The sequence below is a fragment of the Haliaeetus leucocephalus genome, unplaced genomic scaffold (genome assembly GCF_000737465.1).
Source record: "Haliaeetus leucocephalus isolate CR32 unplaced genomic scaffold, Haliaeetus_leucocephalus-4.0 Scaffold362, whole genome shotgun sequence".
Classification (NCBI taxonomy): domain Eukaryota; kingdom Metazoa; phylum Chordata; class Aves; order Accipitriformes; family Accipitridae; genus Haliaeetus; species Haliaeetus leucocephalus.
Genome location: NW_010972798.1, coordinates 6230146 through 6252164, shown reverse-complemented (window position 1 = coordinate 6252164; position 22019 = coordinate 6230146). Strand labels below are relative to the sequence as shown.

At 42.1% G+C, this 22019-nt stretch overlaps 1 protein-coding gene across 1 annotated transcript in view; it reads left to right on the top strand.

The window, feature by feature from the left end:
* Window positions 1–22019, top strand: part of MCF2L2 (MCF.2 cell line derived transforming sequence-like 2) — a 160136-nt gene that overhangs the window by 18389 nt on the left and 119728 nt on the right. Inside the window, exons 2-5 of the mRNA XM_010572952.1 lie at window positions 942–1025; window positions 11809–11923; window positions 20371–20461; window positions 21663–21782. Coding sequence (XP_010571254.1) covers window positions 942–1025; window positions 11809–11923; window positions 20371–20461; window positions 21663–21782 — 410 coding nt within the window. The remainder of the gene's footprint in view (window positions 1–941; window positions 1026–11808; window positions 11924–20370; window positions 20462–21662; window positions 21783–22019) is intronic.

Here is a 22019-nt window from a genome sequence, read left to right as displayed (position 1 = left end):
GCTCTGGAAAGGATCAGAGTGGGTGTCTGAAAGCAAGACAGAGATGGTATTTTGGGCAGCAGACTAGGATGCAGGAGAAAGAAGCTAATTTCTGACCTCTCTGACCTCCCTCTCTATTTCTGGACAGTTTGTTTAAAACCAGGTGCACCAAAGTATTTTAACCAGTTTGAACTGGCAGATATTCCCCAGTAAATGTCGCTGGTCTAGACTGGGGTGAAGAGTGGGGAGAACAATTGGGTGCTCACATTACAGAAAGAGATCAAATTAGCAAAATGTGAGATTATAGTTGCTGGCCACTGAATAGATCACACAAAAATTGTGGTGATTTTTCCCCAGATGCTTGCCAAGTTACTTTTTAACTTTTCAGTGTTTACTTCAAAAGAACAGGCTTTGTTTTCACGAGAAGAAAGCCTCACAGCCCCTTATTTCCTCCTTTTACTATGTATTTGCTTGTAGCGGAAAAAGCATCAGCAAAGGAAACTGTTCTGGATTGGTTGGTTACACAAAATCCTCAAGCAGAGACCAAGGAGGTCAGGGTGGAACATGGCACTGTATCTGAAATAGACTTTACTGTTTCAAAGACTGAAAAGCTGCTTTATGTGGGAGGCCAAATGCGGTGGCTTAATATGGAACATGAAGTAGTAAGGAGCAGGCTGTCAGCTTGAATGAACCTGTGACAAGCTCTGGCAAATCTACTGGAGCTGGTTTATGAAAAGCTGTCTCTGAAATCACAAGGCGATAGATAAAGTAAGTAGGCTGAAGATGAGACTCTGTAAGTATCATAAACTTCTCCATGATAGTCATATAACACCTGAATGAATAGTCAACCCAGCCTCTTTTCCTTTGAGTGTCATCTTTGTTTTGCTGGGTTCTTAAAGGATGGGAAAATTGTCATTAAGGTTTTATTAACTCATTGAAGATTTCTGTTTTCACTTGAACAGATGAAATCATGCAGCAGGAGATACGGCCACTTGTTGCAGTGGATATAATAGAGCAGCTCCACAGGCAATTTGCTATCTTGTCAGGTAAGAAGTTGCTGGTAATCACTCTCCCGGATTCTCTTGGAAACGTATTGGAATCTGTCATGCTGACTGTCACCCTTCAGCTCTGTACAGCAGTTGCAGTAGTATTTTTATATTGTTAATGAAAAATGCTGTTACAATCAGTCATTCACAGTGTATGGAACTGATAAATGCCAATTTGCTGTGCTTGTTTTTCTTAAAGCAAGTTAAATTTCCATGCTTTCCACAATATGTGTGTTTGTGTGTGTGAACAGATTTAGAGGGTAAGAAATTAAACAAATCTTTCTGTACATATCTTGGCACAATGTCCAAGCATCTTGTTTGTGGGAAAAGATTTTTGGTCTATCAGGGAGTTATTCATGACCTTCCCCCTCTTCCTCATTTCCCTTTGTTTTAGAAGTGATTCATTTGTAAAGTGTAAGGTTCTAATCTTTTAAAGATTTGATTATTACATATTCCTTTGTTTGCCTGAAGTTTGCAATCACACAAAATGATGCAGTTCCTGCCCCGAATAAATAGCTGATATTGAAATATTTGCCAAATTATTTAATACACTTATTTCAGATACTGTAGAAGAGAAATCCTTATCTAGGTCCTAAAATGGCCTCTGCTGCTGACTGTATGGCCTCTGGCAACTCCTTTTGTCTGTTTCCGCCTGTTCTGCAAATAAGGAAATTAAGAATTTGCTTTCCATCTTCCCCATAGACAGTATTGATATGAAGTATCATAAATTTGCAAAAAATACTGAGAGTCATAATAAGGTACTCTTGGACAGCCTGTTCCTCTCAGCTTCTTGCAGAGGAACACTGGGTACACAGTGCAGAGAGTACACAGACCCAGCTCTACAAATGATCAACTCAGCCTGCCCAATCCTTGCTGCATCTTCACATTTTTAAGTACACTCCAAGCTGCCGAATGAAATCCAAATCTTAAGTTACTTAGAATTCTTTATGGAACTCTGAGTATTAAAACTTGATTTTGGACGTTTCTAGGTAGCATCTTGTGGCAGTTTCATAAGCTCAATAACTACTGTTTTGCATTTGTCAGAGGGTATTGACTGAGCAGAGGTGGAACCAGCTGCCTTCTCATCTGCAGCAAACCATCTCGGGGTCACATCTTCCTAGAATTCCTAATAAACACAAACGTCCATGCAGAACAGTGCCAGCAACTGCATAAAATTGCTCAAACCTTTTGCATCCCACCTTTGTGCTCAGTGCAGGGTAACTAGGCAATGCTAGTATAGCATCTGTCCTAAGACAATTTTTGTGGGGTAATGTTGCAACATTCTCCTTTGGCTGTCCAGGCATTTGCCTGCATACCATGTGCTTACTCTCCAGTTTGGCACAGCAGAGAAGATAGTGAGTAACTTGGTAATATTGTTAAGTGTTCCACACCTGACTGCCAGATATTTCAATGCGCAGATGCCACAACAAGGTCTCAGAAGCATTAGGTGGTCAGGGAGAGCTGGGCACCCCTTTCCCATAAGGTGCTAGCTGCTTAACAGAAAAAATAATGACTGATGGGTGGGAGTTGTCAGTCTTTTAATCTGTGGGCTGTTGTGAAGTTTGAAACCAATCCTCACTTAAAGAACTGCTTCAGGAATGCTACTTAGATCCCTTTTATTAGTGCTAAAATGTCTTTAAAATATTCTTAAATACAAGGAAGGAAACAGGGAATCTAATCACTGTTCAGCTTTTGGGTCTTGATGTTAACTTCAGTCAGATCATAACTGGGATAGTTGTCTGCTCTTTGTAAGCAAGAAAACGCTTATCAGCTGGTCTCTCCAGAATGCTCCACTTGCTTTTTCCTTTCGCCAGGTATGCAGAGCTGCTGAAACCAGTATTGCTTTCAAGGCCTTTGGTTTAACTGATACATGAATGCCTGAAAACACATCAGTGTAAAGAACATCATGCACATTGAGAATTTAGTGCCTCATGTGCAATGCCTATCCGGTAAAATGTGGAGGACTGCTTTTCTTAAACCCCATTACCTTGCAACATTTGAGACCATTAATAAAAGCTATATATGGCATGTAATGAGCAACTTGTAGAAAGTGGTTTACTAAACAGGAAGAAAAACCTATTCCAGTTCCAGCTAGAACATTAAACATGGCACAGAAATGTGAAGGGTAAATATTAAAAAGCATTTTCATATTTCTTTATGGACTCATCATTTCAGCAGTGTCTGTATTCTCACCTGCTATTTTAGCAAATTCAACTCCTCACATTTGATCTAATTCTTTTATTCTTGGAAGCGATGAGAAAGAAGTTTAAATAAGACTATTTAAACCTAAGATGCTTAAAGACTTTGGAAATAACTCTTCATAGAAGGCAGCGCTGAGGGGTTTCTTTGTTAGGGATTGGCAAATAACTGGTTCATCAGCATACAAGTACTAATAAGAAATAACAAAAGTAAGTAAAAAGGTGTCTTTCATGTCCCCTTCTACATAAATAACAAATGACATTTGAAGAATTTTCAGGCTTATCTAAAATCTTTTTGGTACAGTCCAGAAATAATATCCTAATAAGAAACAGGGCAGTATAGTTCATAGTTTCTGAGTTGATTTCAGTCTGAAGTTTGCAGCTAAATTTGGAAACCTGGGTGCCTCTGCTCTGAAATCCCCATGGCAGCCTGTGAAGAAGATCATGAACATAAAATCATCTACTCAGAGGTCCCTTCAGCCCAGTATCTTATTCTGTTAGTGGCCAGCGGTGGGTCATAGGTAAAATATAAAAAGAGGAATCTCCCTTACTGTCCTTTATTGCCTTCTGCAAACTGAGGTTTAGGTATAAGACAGAAATGACTATACTTGTCAAAAATGCATTTCTCTAAATAAGTGTAACTTTCTTTTTCCTCTAGCAAAAGATTGTTTTCTTCATCCAGTGAAAACAGATCTGGGCGCTTTCCTGCCTCATGTCACTTATTAAAGTAATTCACACATAAATGACTTTGGGTTTTTTTTGGGGGGTTTGTTTTTTTTTTTTTTGCCAGGCGGCTCTGCAGCTTTTCTCTAAAGCATGCTGCTTTTCATTAGGCACAAGCAACCACAAATATTTTGGTGCTTCAGTGCTTGCCTACATGGAGGCTGGAAATCTCCTGATACTTAGCCTATTTCCTGGTTTTCCATGCTGACACATTCCAGCTCAGTAGCCACTATCTGAAAAAACCCCCTCTTGTTCTTTGGCCCCATCACTGTGGGCAGTAAAAGACATTCCCAACTTACTTGTAGAGTGTTTTGGGCATATAATATGTTTTTCTGAACAACATCATAAAAATTATATATGCTGATTTATACTCGTTGGAGTTATTTCTTTGAGTCTGTAGGCTGCAGCCTCCAGAGGGCAGCTAGCCACCTCCTCCATGCATGCACACACATTGTTCACAGGATGTTAGCAGTAAGTCTGGTTTGTGCTACTCCACAGCCTCTAGCTTTGTTGAGCTCTCCTGTTCAGTCCTGTGTACCCCAAATCCATTTGTCCAATGGTAATGAAAGTAGCTGGTTGGCTGTTGCAGTTTGTTATAAATGAATATTTATTTGGTTAATATCAGCTTTTTATTAACAGCTGGCAGCTGAGGCAGATGTAGTGAAACCATAATATTCCCTTGCAGTAAAGTAGAAAAGAAAGAGCAGAATGATTGACGTCAAAGACTCTTTGTTTTCTCTGGACTTGACTCATTAGAAACACTTTCCTCTACTATTGCTGTGTACGAACTTCTTAGAAGAGGATCTGACTGTCTTGCAGTCTCTGAGCAGATGGTAGGAATTATGTAACAAGCCTAATGAGTTTGGTGTTTAATTGTGTCACGGTCTAGTTATAATGAATGTATTAGATACTAATAGCCTCCTGTTTGTCCTGGCCCTCTAGCTACCAGACTAACCAAGACTGTACTGTCCATGCCAAGAACAGGGAAACTCTCCAGAGCCTTCCCTGGTCTGCTGTGGTTATGGAAAAGGCTGCAGTGTAATGTGTCAATGTCCTTACTTATGTAGTTCTACTTTGGTCATCTCTTTTCTCATGTGCTGATGTAGCGCTGCTTAGCTTGTGAGATATGCTGGGAGTACTGGTTCTTGTGGTTAAGTTCTGGTTTTGAAATCACTACTGACTCTTTCCTTTCCCTGAAACTGAACTTCCAACTATGGGACTACAGCTGTGACAACACAGAAGTGCACAGCTATGTTTGTGTGTTTCCTGTAGCTGTTAAGGGAACTAGATAACAAAGTTGGGTAGTACTGCAAACCTAGCTATTCTAACATATGCCAGTTTCTACTGAAGAATGGAAAACCACTGGTAAAATACTGATCCTCTCCTGCTGACAGACTAATAACCTGCTGTACCAACCTGCTCTTGGAACTACTACTACCGCCTCCCTTTTTATCTGCAACTTCACAACCTGTTCTTATCTGTAATTAACTCTGTCAAAGAGCCCAATCTGCCATTTGCAGCAATAATGGATCCCCTTACTAAATCACGAATTTATTAGACAAACTGTCACGAAGTGTATTAGCAGAGATTCATTTTCTTTGTGTTGTGCTCCTGTTAAGTCAATGGACTTCGGTGGATGGGAGACTAGATTGAAAATGGTAACTGACTGCAAAGCCAGTTTATTTAATTTCCAAAGCCTGGAGGGTATTTGGCCATCTGCTTCCTGTTTAAACTGAGCCTTTTGGAAAACCTGGCCTGACTTTGCCAAAAGGCCAGTTTGGAGCTCATGTAAAAGTCTAGACCCAGGAAGCATGATTCAACTTTAATGAGAAATTCAGCATTCACAACTCTTAATCAACATGGAAAACTGAAACAACAGAGCATGGAAAAAGCAAAACCTCACCAAGGCAGTGACTTCAGCCAAGATATCGCTGAATTCTTCAGCTGTCTGACCCAGGAGATAAATTGTACTCAGGTCTGCTATGACTAAGGGAGCTCTCTGCATGTGGGCAGACCCAAGCAGCTAGCCTGCACATGTCAGCAAAATTTGAAAGAAAACTTTCCAATACTAACTGATGAGTTGGTGTCTGTGGCAGGCTGGGGAGGTATGCACTGTAAAGTTGCAGACAAATGTTTGGAACGTCTCCTGCCCATACCCTATTTGTTGGTTGTTTTGTTGGGGTTTTTTTTGGTTCCCCCTCCCTCCCCAAGGGATTCAGCATATTTGGTAAGCTCTAGTTAGATGTTACTTTATGAATCCTGCCATTGGTGTTACAAGAAAAGCTGCTGGCTATGGTATAGACTTCAGTGCAACCCCTGATTTTGTCTAAATCGTGAATATTTTTGGTCCCTGGACAGGAGGCATAGGTGGGCTAGAACTGGGGAGCAGGAGATTTCCCAGGATCCCCATCGTGTCCAGGAACTTGGCCTGCAGTTGTGATTGCTTGCTGCTTTTACATCAGTCATACCAACATGCAACTTCAGCTGTGTGAGCTCTCAGAATTCAGGACTCACACCTCATTTGTCAATCACACCCTTTACACTGCAAAGCAAAATTAAATTTTCTCTGCTGCCATATCCCGTTCTTCCCCATGCATATTCCTTCCCTGCATACTTCGGTTGTTTTGTTTCCACAGCTGAATTCTGGCCCCATCTTCACTGCAACAGCTAGCCAGGCTGCATTGGCAGCTGGAAAGCCTATCTAATAGGAGCAACTATGAATACTGCTTAGTGTCCTGGTACTTGGAGAATTGGTGCGCATAAGAGTGAGCGATGGTCCCATTACCATGCCTTGTACTACTACCCTGATGCAGCTTGTGCTACATCTCTTCTACTTTTCTTTCCCTTCCACTTCACTCTGCAGTTCTGTCCTGTCACCCACATTCTTCCTGTCCCTTTGTTCTTGGGCCACAAGACAGGAGGAAAAGTTGAGGAAGAAGCTAGGGTGGAAAATAAGGAAAGTGCTCAGGAAGAGGAGGAAAGGGATGCTGTCATTCCAAGTGGCAAAGCAGGCAGAAGGTCAAGGTGACTGTAATCTTTTCCTCATAAGTCTTACCTTTTTTCAGGCAGTCCAGCCTTCTGCTCCTCCAACTCTGATGTTGTCTGTCTTGTTTGTGCTCCAAGTTGTTGAATTTGATGCACCTCTGTGTGTGACTCTGAATGCAAATGATTTAACTGCTTGCTGATAATTTACCTCTGATCACACATCAAGATCTTTAGTCAGAAAGCCCTTCCCCAAGCAGCAGTGGGTCCATACCTTTGACACAATGAGTTTGGGTTGGATTCAAGGCAGGTTGCTATCTGCAGAGGTAGAGAGCAGAAAGGAGATGGACCTCTTGAAGGAAATGGATGGAGCTGATTCAGGCTGGCAGCATGTGTTGTGTTTGTGGGATGCTATCTGGGAGGGGAGCTCAGGTCTGCATCAGGAGATGGTAGAGAGAATGTGGTTGAGTTTCCTCTGTAGGCAATACTCTGGGGCTAGCTGTGACAGAGCAGTCTGGGGTCTGACTGCGGAGCAGTGACCCATGGGAGAATGCCAGTGGGATGGCCTGGCTCCCCTAAGGCAGGGTCAGGAGTGAGCCTCATGTTAGTTCAGCCAGAGGGTAGCCCTGAACCTCCAACTCTTGTGGTTGCTGCTTGCGACGGTCCCGACAACCAGCTGCTCCTTCCCTGGCCTGGCAGCAGCGTTTGGAGCTGCCAGAAAGCGTTGGAGGTAGCTGGGTTGCTTGAAGAGTGCTGCAGAGTGGCATCTAATGGCGCCTGGAGGAGCTGCAAGTCAGCGAGACCGAGGCCTGTGCATTGCATGAAGACAGCTGCCAGGCATGGCCATGCTCCTGATACACTGAAAAATAGGTATCTTTGTCCTTCTGACTGCACTAAACTCAAGTTATTGCTCACTTCTCCCATGGGGCTCTTTAGCTCAGCTCATGCCTCATGTTGCTCTGGCTTTTCATCAAGCTCCTTTGCTCCTGGCGGTCCTTGGGCCCCCTTACCTTGCTGCACAGACACTGCTGAAGAGAGCAGACATGTTTCATGTAGCTGTATGTAATCCTCTTAGTTTTGTGCTGTGTTCATGTGGCTTGCTCTTTTCTGTCTCCTTCTTCCTGCTCTCAATTTCTACTTAAAAACGCCCCCCCCCCCCCCCCCCCCCCCCCCCCTTTGAGGACTGTTTTTTTTCTTTTGGCCTTCTGTAGAGCTGCTGGAGGTTGTTCTGTCCCTGTTTGCCTTACCTGTGATGGATTGTGAAATTTTCTGTTCAGCAACTGGACTCTTTTCACAAGTGATGCCCAGGAGTGTGGGGATTATGCACAGTCCCAGTAAGTGCAAGGATCGTGTACAGAGTCCTTGAGGCCAAATTCCATGCAGTTAGTCCTTATGGCTGTGGAACTGACTGAAGACTGTCCCTGTTGGTTTTTAGTTTGTGCTTTCTGCCCTTCCAGGACATTCAGTAACCAGTTAAAGTATTTCAAGGACTGGAAGAAATCTAGTGGCAACTCCCTAGAAAGCAAGGTTGAAGGCCCAGAAAAAAAAGGCTGCAGCTTGTCAATTCACATTCTGCAGAAATTTGCATACTGCAGCAAATCTTGGCTTAGTGTCAGGAAAAAAAATGGCATTAACATTTAGATGTATGGAACTGCTCTCTCATCCAGAGGAGAGGGTTTTCCAGACACCCTTAATATATAAGGAGCTTCCCTTATATCCCTTAACATCCACTCATTTTACCTTGCTAGGTATATGGATAAATGGATATGGATTGTTTTCCCTTGTAACTCAACTACTGCTCAAGGTTCAGATATAGGCAGGAACAACCCATTCCTAAAATATTTGTGTTATTACTTGTCACCTAACACTTCAGACATTCCTGCTCTCTCTGTGTCATAGTACTTAACAATTTCTGATCATAAAACTCCCTCAAACTTCATGCTAATTTCATGGTATGGCAGGAACTGAGGGTTTCCTCATTTATTTCCCTGTCTGAAATATAGCTGTATTCAAGAACCTTCTGAGCGTTCTTTTGTTTTGGTTGCAGCAGGAAGTGCTACCTTCACCTTGGAGAATGAGATGGAGCCTAAGAGCTGCTAAGGGTGTGTGGCCTAGTCAAAGGCAAGCAGCTCCTGGCTCTTAGCTGAATGCTCAGTCTGAGGCTGCTCCTAGGTGTCCTTCTAGATTTGTTGCCAGCGGTGAAGGGAAGAAGTCAGTGTTCAGTCTGCTTACATTCATTCCTTGGATGGCTTTTTATAGGAGAAGATCCTGTGACAAAAATACACGCCCACATACATACAGTGTGTCATCAACCTGCCTCATCTAGCTTGGGGAAAAGAGGCCAGAGGAAGAAGAGCACATGTATGAGTGTGGGTGCAAGAGAAATTGAAGATAAAAGGGACACAAAGAGACCCTGCTCAGCAGGAGCATTAGAAGTGGCATGTGAAACTTGTAGTTTAAACAAATCTGGAGAATAACTGCAGGTAAACTATCAGGTGTTGAAAGAGGGGATCCAGGGGAATCTTTATCTTATCCTCCAGGGGCAAATAGTGCTGCTTTAAACCAAAATATTCCAGGTTACTACACCTCCCCCATTTAGAGTATCTTCACATATCTGAAATACACGAGTGGGAAAGCGTCGTGTCCAGGAACCATGTGAATGCCTACAAGATACCATCTATGAAATACCTTGGCATACATTGAACTCTGAAAGAAGAGACCGAGCAGACAAGCTTACAGTTTCATTTTCCTGGCCATTACAGTTTGTGTCCAGAAGATGTCACTAAGAATCTGTAACAAACCACCCTAACTGGGTACCTGCTCGTTTGGAGTTCTTGGTCTCTAGAGTGCAGCAAACAGTCTGGGGAAAGTCTGGCTAAATTTGCATGACAGCATATTCTGTGTCACTGCTGACTGCAGATAGTGCAGCTAGAGTGCCCTGAGATCAAGCTGCCATGCATCAGCATTTGGCCTTATCCCAAGGCCAATGTGGAGGTCAATGTGGAGGCTGTGGCTCTGCTCAGCATTTGAAATCCAGTTCAGTGCAGTGTGAATAATAGTATTCCTTCTTTGCATTTTGGCTGAAAGCCTTTTGAATTGCTGTAGGCCAAATCTCTGTATTGACTCTGTAGGGTGAGTTTAGTGGATGATTTAACACAGCTGAGTCATTTTCAGATGTAATTAAAGCAATAATCAACCTTCAGAAAGGAAAATAGAGGCTAAAGGTAGTGTCTTGACAAAGCCAGCACATCACCAGATGTCAAGAAGGAAAAGGGTTTCCTTGTTCAAAATTCTTGTTTTCTAGAGCTCTGACTTTTACTTTATGCAAACGTTGTGTTCCTCAATGTCCCAACTGTCCACAGCTGGACAGCACGGAAGGGACCTTAAATAATCTGAGTCTGGGAGGGTTGGGCAGAGGCAGGATCAGGACTAGCAAGGGACTGACCACTCTACACAGAAATAGCTAGGAATTACTGGAGCACCTCTTTGCAATGACCGCCAAAACAGGAGCAGGAGCAACTGGTTTGTGGTATCAGCTGTGGTCATCAGCAGGGAAAGGCAATGGTCTATGGGAGCAGCCTGGAAACAGGGTTTATTTATGAGGATTTAGAGGGTACTTTCAAGGAATGGGAACTCATAATTTTTCCCTGAGTCTCCGTTTCCTCCAGTGCTCCTAATGGGGTAATTTATTGGATATTTTCCTTGAGGACGGTAATTTTCTGTCTCCCTCTTACAGCTTCCTCTTCACTAAGGGGAATCCCAGACCATGGCTATTCCTTGGACAAGAATCTTCTGCAGGTGATAAATGACTAGGAAAACTCTGTGTGCTGCAGGACTAGGCTCAGCATTGTGTTGACAGAGAATTCCTCAGCCTGGTGCAAAAAACAGGCTTACACAGAGATTGCAGAGGAAGGAGAAAGACTCAGGGAAAAAAGCATGTCCTTAATGCCCTATCTAAGCAGCACTAAGCAATAAAGTACCTGTAACAAAAGCTTTGTTTCATCATATTCCTTTATGTGCTACTGCCTCGTTAGTCTGCTCTTGGCTCTGAGTCCAAACTGGTGAGAAAACTCCTGTTAAGTTCTGTGTGTTTGAGTGATGGCCAGATTTATTAGCAGAACCAAGTTACAATTAGTTCTGCAAGTAAACAGGGTTTGTGCTGTGTACTACAACATCTCATCGAGCTGAACATTGTGTCAGGAGACCTGTAAAGTCTGCTTGGTTGTAAGGGACTAGGCTCCACACTTCCTGTAGCTCCACCAGAGTTTGAATACTGCTGTTTGGATCGGGGAGTCCCTCAGATAGGGACTTTTCTTGACCTTGCTGCTTATGACCTTCCTGTCCTATTTAATGGAGGTTTGATGCAAATAAACAAGGCAAGAGCAAAACTCATTGATTAAATACTCCATGCACTTTGAGCAGTTTTTTTGTTAAAGAAAGACCTAAGACTGGATTGGACCTAGGCCTGTGTCATGGGTTATATGTGTGTATTCAAAGCTTGTATGCTCTGTTACTTCATTTCCTTTAACATCTAGAAGGAATTAGAGAGTACTGTACCTATACATAGGGAAATGTTGTAATATTGTCACAATAAATTACTTGGAAATGGGAAACAAAGAACCAAAGAAAGGGCTTAATCAGAATTATGCAGAAGGCTCATGAAAAAACTAAGAATAAACAACAGAGGCTAGAATCTCAGCTGGAGTAAACTGAGGCAATGAAACTACAGTGAGTTATAATATCAAATGGGAAGCTAATCGCATGTGCACTGGATCTGGGTGCTTTTCAATGAGGGATATGCCAGTGTTTCCCATTTGAGTACTGACCACTGTTCAAAGGCATAAAATCACCCTCTAATCTTTACAACCTTTCTTTTGCAGGAGGAAGAGGGAAGGATGGGGCACCCATTATAACTTTTCCAGAATTCGCAGGATTCAGTGACATACCTGATGAAGATTTTCTGAATGTGGTCACATATCTAACCAGCATTCCCAGGTGAGGCTAAGCAGAAATGTCTGGTGATTTCCTAGAGAGCTTTGCTTCCTCAGTGGTTCACTGCTTTTAGTGATGCTACCAGGATGTACCAGTGACTGCATCCATCCAGTCAGTATGAAACTTTCCTATGTACAGAAGGCTCTAGGAGCCATTTGCATCATTTGCATGCGAAAGGAAGCTTCACCTAGGTCAGGTTTTCTGTTCAGGGCTTGAACTGGGTGAGAGGGGGTGTAGATCTGAAGAGCAGTAGTAAAGATAGCAGATCAAAAAGGAGCTAAGAGGGCCCATTTGTGAAAACTCTCAGGGGCACTGGATGTGACAAGGTAAGGGTTGCATCTGGAAGGAGACAAACTTACATAGGTCCTGTTACTGCTTATTCTCTGAGTGCATCTTTCTGTGCAAGCTTTCTCTTTTCTAAGAAAGCAAGCTAGGTGCCTTGTTGACAGAATTCTGGCAAGCACCACGTGCTTGCTGATGCTTCATTTATTAGGAGATTGCTCCACAGCTAGGATGTTTTTCTTGCTGTTTGCCTGCAGCTGTGTGAGGATAGTGAAACAAACTCACTTCCACTGCTCTGAGGAAATGTGCTAAGGCATGGCTGCTGAATTACTTTTTGTTTATCCAAAAAGAGAGCTTAATATTTTTTCAGTCCCCTGATTCTGTCTCTGGACCATGGCTGTTTGTGCTAGTTAGAAGCACAGCAGGGATTTATTATTTCCTGTGGTCTTGTGTATAAAGGTGCTTAGAGGATGATGAGGGGAAAACGTGCCTCCTTCAAGTTTGAGTAAGAAGTTTTCCAGCTCCATCTACATGTATTCCCCATACTGAGTTGCCAAAGCAAGCTGAGAGAAACCACACACTGTGAACTTAACGGCTTCATTGTTTCACTCTGCTCTGTAGGGCTTTTGTTCTGCCAGGAGAAACTCTGTTTTATGAATTTCTTCACTAGCTTCAGGACTGGGAGGATGACGAGCTTCAGGGTTAATAAAACAGTAATAGTAGCTGAGAAAAACACAAAACTAGTTTTCCAGTTCTTTGTATTTGGTATACTGGTGGGTGATTCCCAGTAATGTTGTCATATGTTGGGAAACTAGCATGTTACATTGTCAACATGATAGACAGAAATGCCTTATGCTTCTTCAGCCTGTGTGAAAGCCAACAGTACAAATGAGTTCAAAAGAAATTAGCCAAATTCATGAAGGATAGCTCTGTCAATAGCAGCTGAACACTGGCTCAGATGTAAACTCAGGCTGAAGAAATCCATATATTCCTTAATACTGGGACTTGGGAGAACACCAAGAGATAGACTGTCCTTCTCACTTTCCTTCTGCTTTTGCCTCAGTATCCACTACCTACCAACACTGGAGACAGGGTATTGGGCTAGATGGACCTGTGCTCTGATTCAGTTTATCAGTTTTGTGTTTTCTCTTCCCCCAAGGAATCACAGAACAATGTGCAAAGAATGATGAATTAAGTTTCAAAACTTCGTAAGTCAGGAGAGCTGCAATATGCCTGTTTTACAGATGATGAGATATGTCTAAGTAACATCTTACACTACAGACAGGCTCACCAAAACTTGTGTTGAGTAAGTGACTGTTCAGTTTGATTTAAATGACCTGTTCAAGGTCAGTGACAGGCTGGGGTTTGAACCTATATTTTCTGCATACCAGCACATTGGTTTGACTCTAACGTTCAATCATAGATCATGCTGTAGGGATGTTAGTTTTCCAGGGAGCTTGCTAGTCTTTATTGCAGTGCTTTTAGAAAGATTGACCACATTTCTTGAGTCACTATTTGAAACTTGTCACCCTTTAGGTAGATGGTGAGGGACAAAGGTATTAGTTTAGAAGAGGAAGAACCTGAGCAGCAAGCTTTGGTTGTGTGATTTATGACATAATTATATGAAGTAAAATCTTAATGTGACATAAGTAGTGGGCCTGTTTGGGTGCAGCAGAGTCTTGTTAATCTGCAGTTGGCTGGTCCATGCACAGAGTCTCTGTCATACCTCTCAGCAAGCAGTAAAGGGACTGCATTTGTTACTTTCGTCAGCACTACTGTACTGCATATGACTGTGTGTATTATGACAGTGTTCCTGTACATGTTGTTTCACTGCTAGTAGTTCACCTTTTATTTTAATTCCCAAAGAAGCTGTGCAGGTATCAAACAAAGTGACTAAGAGAAGAGAACAGTCTCTAACTCTTGTGGAGTTACAAAGGGTATGGCCATGAATCAGGCAAAATGAAGTATAGTTTGAAAAGCAGTTCACCCTGTTTATCATAGAAAAAGCTTCTGTACAATAAGGTTCATGCTAGTTGTGGAGATAAGATCTGTGATCGCAGATTACATCATTCAGTGAGTTAGTAACTTTCTAAGTCCCTCTGGAATGATTGATCTTATGTGCCCATGTGACAAAACATTGAAAAGATAGACAGCAAAAGTTATTATTCAGATCTATAGGCATGCACTTGTCTTTGATGTTGCTGAACAAATTTGCTTTACCAGCTGTGGCATACCACAGTATTTTGGGGTGGGCTGTAAGTAAACCTTGCACTTCTGGGCTTTAATACATTAACTACTCTCCAGGTTGGAAGATCAGCCCAGTCAGAGTTTTGTAATGTGATTAATTTTCCCTCTGGCTCAACACCTGCTTGTGAGAGTGCTCCACCAAAGGGTTCTACGTACATACATGTCCACAAACATTGAGTAACATGGTGTATGCACATGCATACCTTTGTGCATGCACACTTACAATAGATAGCTCCAGAAAGCCCTTTTTTACTTGCTTTATTCCATGGCCAGAATTCCCTTCTCTTCCAATAGACATGGATCAACTACTTTGATAAACAGGTGCCCTTCTCTCCTTCCAAAAGAAGTGAGGAAATCCAACATCTAGCCTCCTCAAATCAGTGTTCAGGGGCTAACCTGAATTCGGAGCTGGGGGTGGAACAGCTCTGCTGATTGCACACATTTCATTCAGGGAAAGGGAACCTCTCTGCCAGACATCTGTAGATCTAGGCAAATATGCCAGAATTTAATTTGGAGGTTAGCTTGATGTTTGTCTGCTGTGCAGGATTGTCTTCAAATCCCCCTTTTCAGAAAACTGGAGAAACTCCAATGGATTTCCATAATGAGGGTAGAGATATTACAGTACTGACACTGAGAAAACATTGATAGAGTGTATGTGTTTGTTTTCAAACAAACTCCCTTCCTCTGGATACACACACCGAGTGGGGTTTCTCAGCTGTACATCCACTTGCGCTGATGCTGCCATCTTGGCTGGGCTTCTTCCTATGGCTCTTTGCCTGCATGCATCCCTTAGCGCCAAATAACATTCAGACCTTGGTATGGCCTGGCCTTTCAGCATGCTGACTGAAGTAGGATAACTTGCTGACACTCCCTCTGTTTCTCTGGCTAAATTTAGGTCTTAAATCAGAAAAAAAACCAACCCAAAACAAAACCAAAAACTGTAAAAACAAGTTAAACAAAACCCCAAACATACAAATACCATTGGCTTATCTCAGCAAAGACAATTGATACCATCCTGAACATCAAAGTGAAAAGCAAGGAATAACGTTGCGGAAGGCTGAAGTCTAGCTTTGTATCAGGGTTACAGGCCCATTTTGAGTTTTCTGTTGTCCAAAGGTACCTCTCTTGCCTAGACCCTTGTTGTGTTGCATCCATCAACCTGTGGCAGCCAAGATTTACAGAGGTTTATCTCTGAATGGTTTCTTTGCCTTTGCGTAGTCTGTCAGAGTAATTTGATGTAGATGTTCTCCCACATTTTCTTCTGTGCTCTACTCAGGTGGTTTGCTTTTTAGCAGCATGTGATTTTCTCATATTCTCTCCCCACTCTTTTTCTCCTTCTTCAAATCATGTAATTTTTAAGTATTCTCCATTTTTTTACCCATTTCGTCTCAGACAACGTAATAAGTTCAATGTTGTAAATGATATATACTGCAATAGGTACCCGAATTGTTTGTGTAATGGCCTGATTCTCATTTTACCCTGACAAATCTCTCTCAGATCTCATGCCTTGGCTTGTTCTTCATACTCGTCCACAGCTAGAATTGTACCTCCACTGTTTGTGTAATAAAGTGTTCTGGCCTGTGCCTTCCCCCGCAGCCCCATGTGCCAGGCATGACTGGTTGACAGGTTTTGTCTTTGCCAGCCAACTGCCATTATGACACTTGGTCTTGGAGGGATAGAGCTGTGAGTAGTGCCCCACCATAGCTAGACTGCACACTAAGTGGTATTTTGCTCTCCTTTGCTCTTTTCTCATATTTAAATCCAAGTCATTATGTAAGTATCTATTTAATCTTTCATTTCCTCAGTCTCTTTAACTAGCCTGGAACACTGTGATTTGCGGTGGCAACTGATAAGCAATGTTCCTATTCCCATATGTTTACTATTCCCAGCTCTCCCCACCCTCATGACCACTCATGCCAAGCCTAATTTCATGAGAAAATTCCTTTGCTGCTTCTCTCTTGCATTTTCTTGTCTCTATCTGAATTTCATAAGCTCTTGATGCTATTATCTGTGAATTTAATTTTTCTTGTTGCATCTGATGCCTGGATGCTTTTGTGCTGTTACAAATCCCCGTGCAGAAGAACATCTAAAAAAATGAACTGCTTGGTCATGGACATGTACTTGAAAAAAACAGCAAAGGTGCCTTTCAAGTGACTTCTGATCTACATGTTTGAGGGACTTTAAAAATAGGACTTAAGAGTTAGTTCTGAGGCACTGAGGCAAGTTTTACTTGGCACAAATACTTTCGTGTTTGTTTAAATCACAGTTGTACTTGTTGCTTTTGGCAGGTGTTCTCTTGTCAGTTACTTCTATCGCAGTTTGCTCACCAAGGTGTGATTATAAGGGTCTGATTCTGAATTCTTTTAGGCCCCCAAGCCTCCATGTACACTCCTATTAGAAAGCCTTTAGTCAGTCTTTCAAACCAGGTAGATGGGCAGGACAAGGCAATTTCTATGTGTAGTCAGCTTGTGTGAATATGGTGCTTATGGATATAGTTACCTGTGGTTTAGCTACATCATAAATTTTGTGAAGAACAGATTTTTCTCATTTTTATTAACCTGATATTAGTTGAATTAGACCAACATCAGCATTTTGTTAACTTCTGCTAACATACTTTGTTGATAATTTTGTTATAAATTACTGGTTTTAATGGAACTGTGTCAGATTTGAACCTGATTCTATGTGTCCAGTTATGGTCTGAGAGATATTCAGCAGCTACAAACTGGTTGCATGAGTCTGAGCTGAAAACATAATTAGATACTGATTCCAAGATATAGTCTCTGTTTTTCTGGAGTAGAGACCATGTTTTGGTGATGTGTTTGATTCAAATTTTGTCCTTTTACACTCCTGTTTTCCTGCTGCTTTAACATGGTTCTCAAAAATAAACATGGCTGTCAAAAATATATAAAGCATATTAAAAAGACAGCCTTTTCCAAGGTCATCTAAACATGTAACTGTTGAAAGGAGAATTGCATTGACTTAATTGCCCCTTCATATCTCACTATTTTACAAATAATTCTGATCTAAACAATAGACCAGTTTCAGTAATACACTGTAAGCAACATGGATATTGAATTGTAACATTGTTCTCTTCGAATAATTAGTCATAACAAGCATTTTTTGGTATTTGTTCTGGTTAACCAGACATTTGGATCAAATCCCATTTCCTGCAAAAGCAAAGAAACCTAAATGGGACATGTATCTTGTGATTACTCATTTCTCTGGTCATTTGAAGAACTGTGAATAGAAGAGCTAACCTCCACCTGTATGGGGCCAGAGCATGCTTGAGTTTGTGCTTTAACAAGAGGCCAGCAAGGGTGCTGGGATTGGTTTTTGGGAGCACTGGATTGTGACAACTGTTAATATTATCAGTATCAAATGTTTAAAAACTTTATTCTGGATTAGTCTGAATTGGTAGATAGTATGTAGGAGAGTTTTCAAGTATTTGTTAATGAGTATGATCCTGTCTTTAATCTTTCTGTGGATTGGATGGTCAGACAGCAGTCAGTGTTGACTGGATAGTCTCCTGTTCCTTAGGCCAGGGAACTCATCAGTTTGGTTTTTAGAGTGTGTTTCTATTTGACAGCTTCTCAATGGCTTTTTTGCCTTTTGGAGTGGTGGTTGTATTAGCTGGAGGATTGGGGGCTTGTAGCTTCCAAGTTCACCTACAGTAGATGGAGTAGCTGGGGCTGTTGTTGGCGCAGGGACTGGCAGACCAGTGTGCCCAGGGTGGATGCAGCTCTGATGCTGTGGAGTGGGGATTCACACCACTGCAGCCTTTTGCCTGGAGTGAGATGCTGTGCCGGGGGTATTAAATGGGAACAGAGAAGCAAAAACCCACCCTTTCTTTCCTTTCCCTTGTGAATCCTAAATGCATTTGTGCCCTACAGTTTCTAGCAGTTGTTTTCTTTCTGTAGTGACCTAAATGTTTCTTGGCAAATTACTAAACAAAAAAGAATTTTTTGGATGTGGATCACACAAGCAAAGGAGGAAAATGACATGTGGCTTTGTGCTTGTTTTGATTTCCGAAACTATCAGCAATTTTATCCCAACCTTCTCTGTTTAAGATGTAACCAGAATTCCTGGCACCCCATCTATAATGCAGCAACATCAGTTGTCAAGGCAGAAAGAAAAAGCCTGACCTGATCCTATGTGTCTCCATTAGGCAGGACAGGCACCCTGTACACAGAGATGCTACCTGGTGGTCTGCAGGCTGAGGCTGATTTGCCCAGACCTTTCATGCCTATCAGACTTCCAAAGCAATTTTTGGTTCCAATCAGCAGAAGCAGTTTGATAAAACCAATGCAGATTTTTGGGTAGGTTAGGAAGTCCCCAGGGTGAGACTTTGTGTTTTGTTTCTCACACCCTTTCTGTAACAATCTGCAATACACACAATTTCTTTGTTGCCTTCATCTGAACGTTTTTTTCCTAACTTCTAGAGCAAACACATAGATACCATGCTGGCCATTTTTTTTCCTCGAAACATTTGTCGGGCTATTGAAGGATATGCATATATTTGTATACATATAAAAGGAGAAACTGATAAATTATCTTCTCTGTGCTTGTGAGGCGCTGCTGCAAACACATTTTCTGTCCTTTGCAGAAAGAGCTGCGTATTGCACTACTTAAGAGTAAAGGTCATCTATTGTCATTGAATTTTGTAATTCTCAGAGGACTGCTGTAAAAATATTGAAGTGGAAAATCCAATGAGTTTTCCTATTACCAGTGTGAACTATTAGGAACACTTGCATGACATCCCAGATTTGCACAACACTTCAGCTTTCAGGTTGCTGTTCTTGATCCTGCAGAGCTGCAGTAGAAGCTCAGAGTTGCTAACGTTGGTGCTCTTCGGTGGATTATTGACATGAGTTTGCACAAAATGACCCGTGAAAATGATGTTCCTAGGTTGCTTCTTGGAAAAGCAAGAATCGAAAAGGAATGGAAAAAGGATTAAGAAAATGATTTATACATTTGTGATTAGATGTTTGATTGCAACATGTCCTTTGATTATGACATTTATACTTTTTCCATCTGCCTCTGGTTTGTCCAGAGATGACTGAGCCATCCTGCTCTAATGAAGTTTCTGGAGATTTTTCTCAGTGGGTGATTAGCTTCCAAGGACTTCTCTCCAACTCTGACCACTCTTGGAAGGCAGAGAGTAGAGCAGTCCCACTGAAGCCCTGCACACCAAAGTGGGATTTTTGAGAGGGAGAGAGAGAGCAAGAATGACATACTTATGAGGTCTACGTAGATGGGATGGAGCATCAAAGCAGTGCCTCATAGATTCTCTTGAAAAGTACTGAGAAGGAACAGTAACTGTTATTCTAGCCAGTAGGTTAAAAGGATACTTTTGAATGACTCGCAACCCTAGAACCAGCTTGTGGTTGGCAAGATACAACTCTTCAATTCCTGTTTTGCCTACTAAAATTCCTGGGGCATCGTGTACACAGGCAAGGTGGTGACAGTAGGGGGATACTGACTCCCTGGAGCTAAGCGCCCCTGTCAGATGTCAGCATAGCTGAAGAATGAAGACTGAAGTGGGGTGTCTAGTAATCTGAATTATTTTGCAGAGAAAACAAGATCTGAGGCTTTTTGTCTTCAGTACGGCACAGTGTAATTCGTGATCATGACTATTCATATCACCTAGATTTGGCAGCAGGGCAGCATAGCAGCTGAGAGATTTAGTAGATAAAATATTCATGTTTTGTGTAATCTGCTAGCCTTATACTGGAAAGGGAAAATTTGCCGGCTTTCATTTTCGTGTGAATTTCTGCCAAATATTCATTCTTTCCACCGTACATTGCATTTTCATAATGGACTTAGAGGGTGATCTGACAGAGCCTGTGTTTTGCTGCAGTACACTTCCTTGGAACGGGAGTATCTCCATGTAACCCAGCACAATTATTTCATCTGTTTTGCAGTCTGGAGGCTGCCAGCATCGGGTTCATCATCATCATAGACAGACGACGGGACAAATGGAGCGCAGTCAAGGCATCCCTGACACGGATAGCAGTAAGTGCTTTCTTTTGTTATTTATCTTCTAGAAATTAAAAGTATCTGCTGAATCTTCAGCACAGGATACAGTCTCGTGTGCTCATTTCTAGCTCCCTTAATCTCGCTATAGATGCAGATTCTCCCCAGCCCTGAAGCTCATGAGTATTAAATAAGAGACAGAGGAAGCTGCAATAACAAATTGCACAGCCTTGCTTACTGCTGAATTAGGACAAATTCCTTATTTGCTGGGTTGACTGCAATGTAAATTCTAGTAATTTGAAGTTGGTTCCTAGAAGAAAGTAACAGAAGTGCCCTTCTGTGCACTGAGGAGTGATGATGTGGCCTGCTTATGAAAGAAACAGATCCCAAGGGACTTGTGTTTGCGTGGTAGTAAGTGATCTCTGTCAGAAACTCTTCATAGCTTATTATATCTCATTTGCAAAAGTCAGAGCTAGAACACTGATTTTCAGTGCTAATAAAAGCAGCTGGTGTTATACATCTATTACCAGGAACATGTGCTGTGTGAGGAGCAAGCACTTATATACAGAGGTGTAGGATGGAGGCATGACCAAGGTGACTAAGTTCTTTTAAGGAATTTAGACAGATTGCTTTTCATTCTCAGTTCTTTTTAGCTGCTCTCTTTTCTTTTTTATGCTTGATGAGCTCAGAGGAGTGCATGAGAGATGTAGGCTGGGTGTTGCAGACAGGACCATGTCTGATGAGTGTGTCGAGCGCCTCTGTGTGTGGAAAAATATGTGAGGTTAAAAAGATTAAAAAGCCTTTCCAGAGTGAGAAGGTAGGTCAGCCTGGGGAATTCATCTGTGCCACCAGCTTCTTTCACCAAATCCAACGTGGATAGCCAGTTTTGCCCTCTAGTGGCTGCAGCCTAAAAGAATGGGCAAAAGGGGGCTTGGTGTGGTTCAGATCTGGGGGAGGAAGGCACTAGTGCAGAAACTTTAGAACTCTGTGCTAAATCCATATCAGAAAAACAAAGTATGGCTGGGCAGTAAAATCCGTGGGCCAGTCTTTCTATTGGCTTTGGAGATTGTGACAATGGGTATGTGCTGAATGGACCAGCTGGTATTATTAGCAGCTGGACTGGGCAAAGTTCAGTAAGTCCTACCTGCTTTGCCCCCTTTAGGAAACACTGGGCTGAAAATTCCCTTGGCTTTCCTGTAAGGCAGAGTTGTGCCTGCTGATAGTTCTATATTTCTTGCAGGGAGCATTTCCAGGAAACCTGCAGCTGGTGTTTGTCCTGCGACCCTCCCGCTTTATCCAAAGGACAATCGCTGACATTGGCATTAAACTCTATCGAGATGACTTTAAAATGAAGGTACCGGTAAGCATGCATTTTTTTTGTCCATGTGTTTTCTTTATCTCCATGTCTGCAGTTCTTAGGTGTCAGCAATTTCTCATAACCCAGTAACTGAAAATTGATTGCAAGTGGCAACTGGGGACTTTTATCTGGGTCTGTGTGGTGTATATAATAGTAATGGCAGAGAGTTAATTACCAGTGGATGCTTCACAGTATTTAATGGACATGTTCCCATGTGGAAGGGCAGTCTAGCTATAAAAT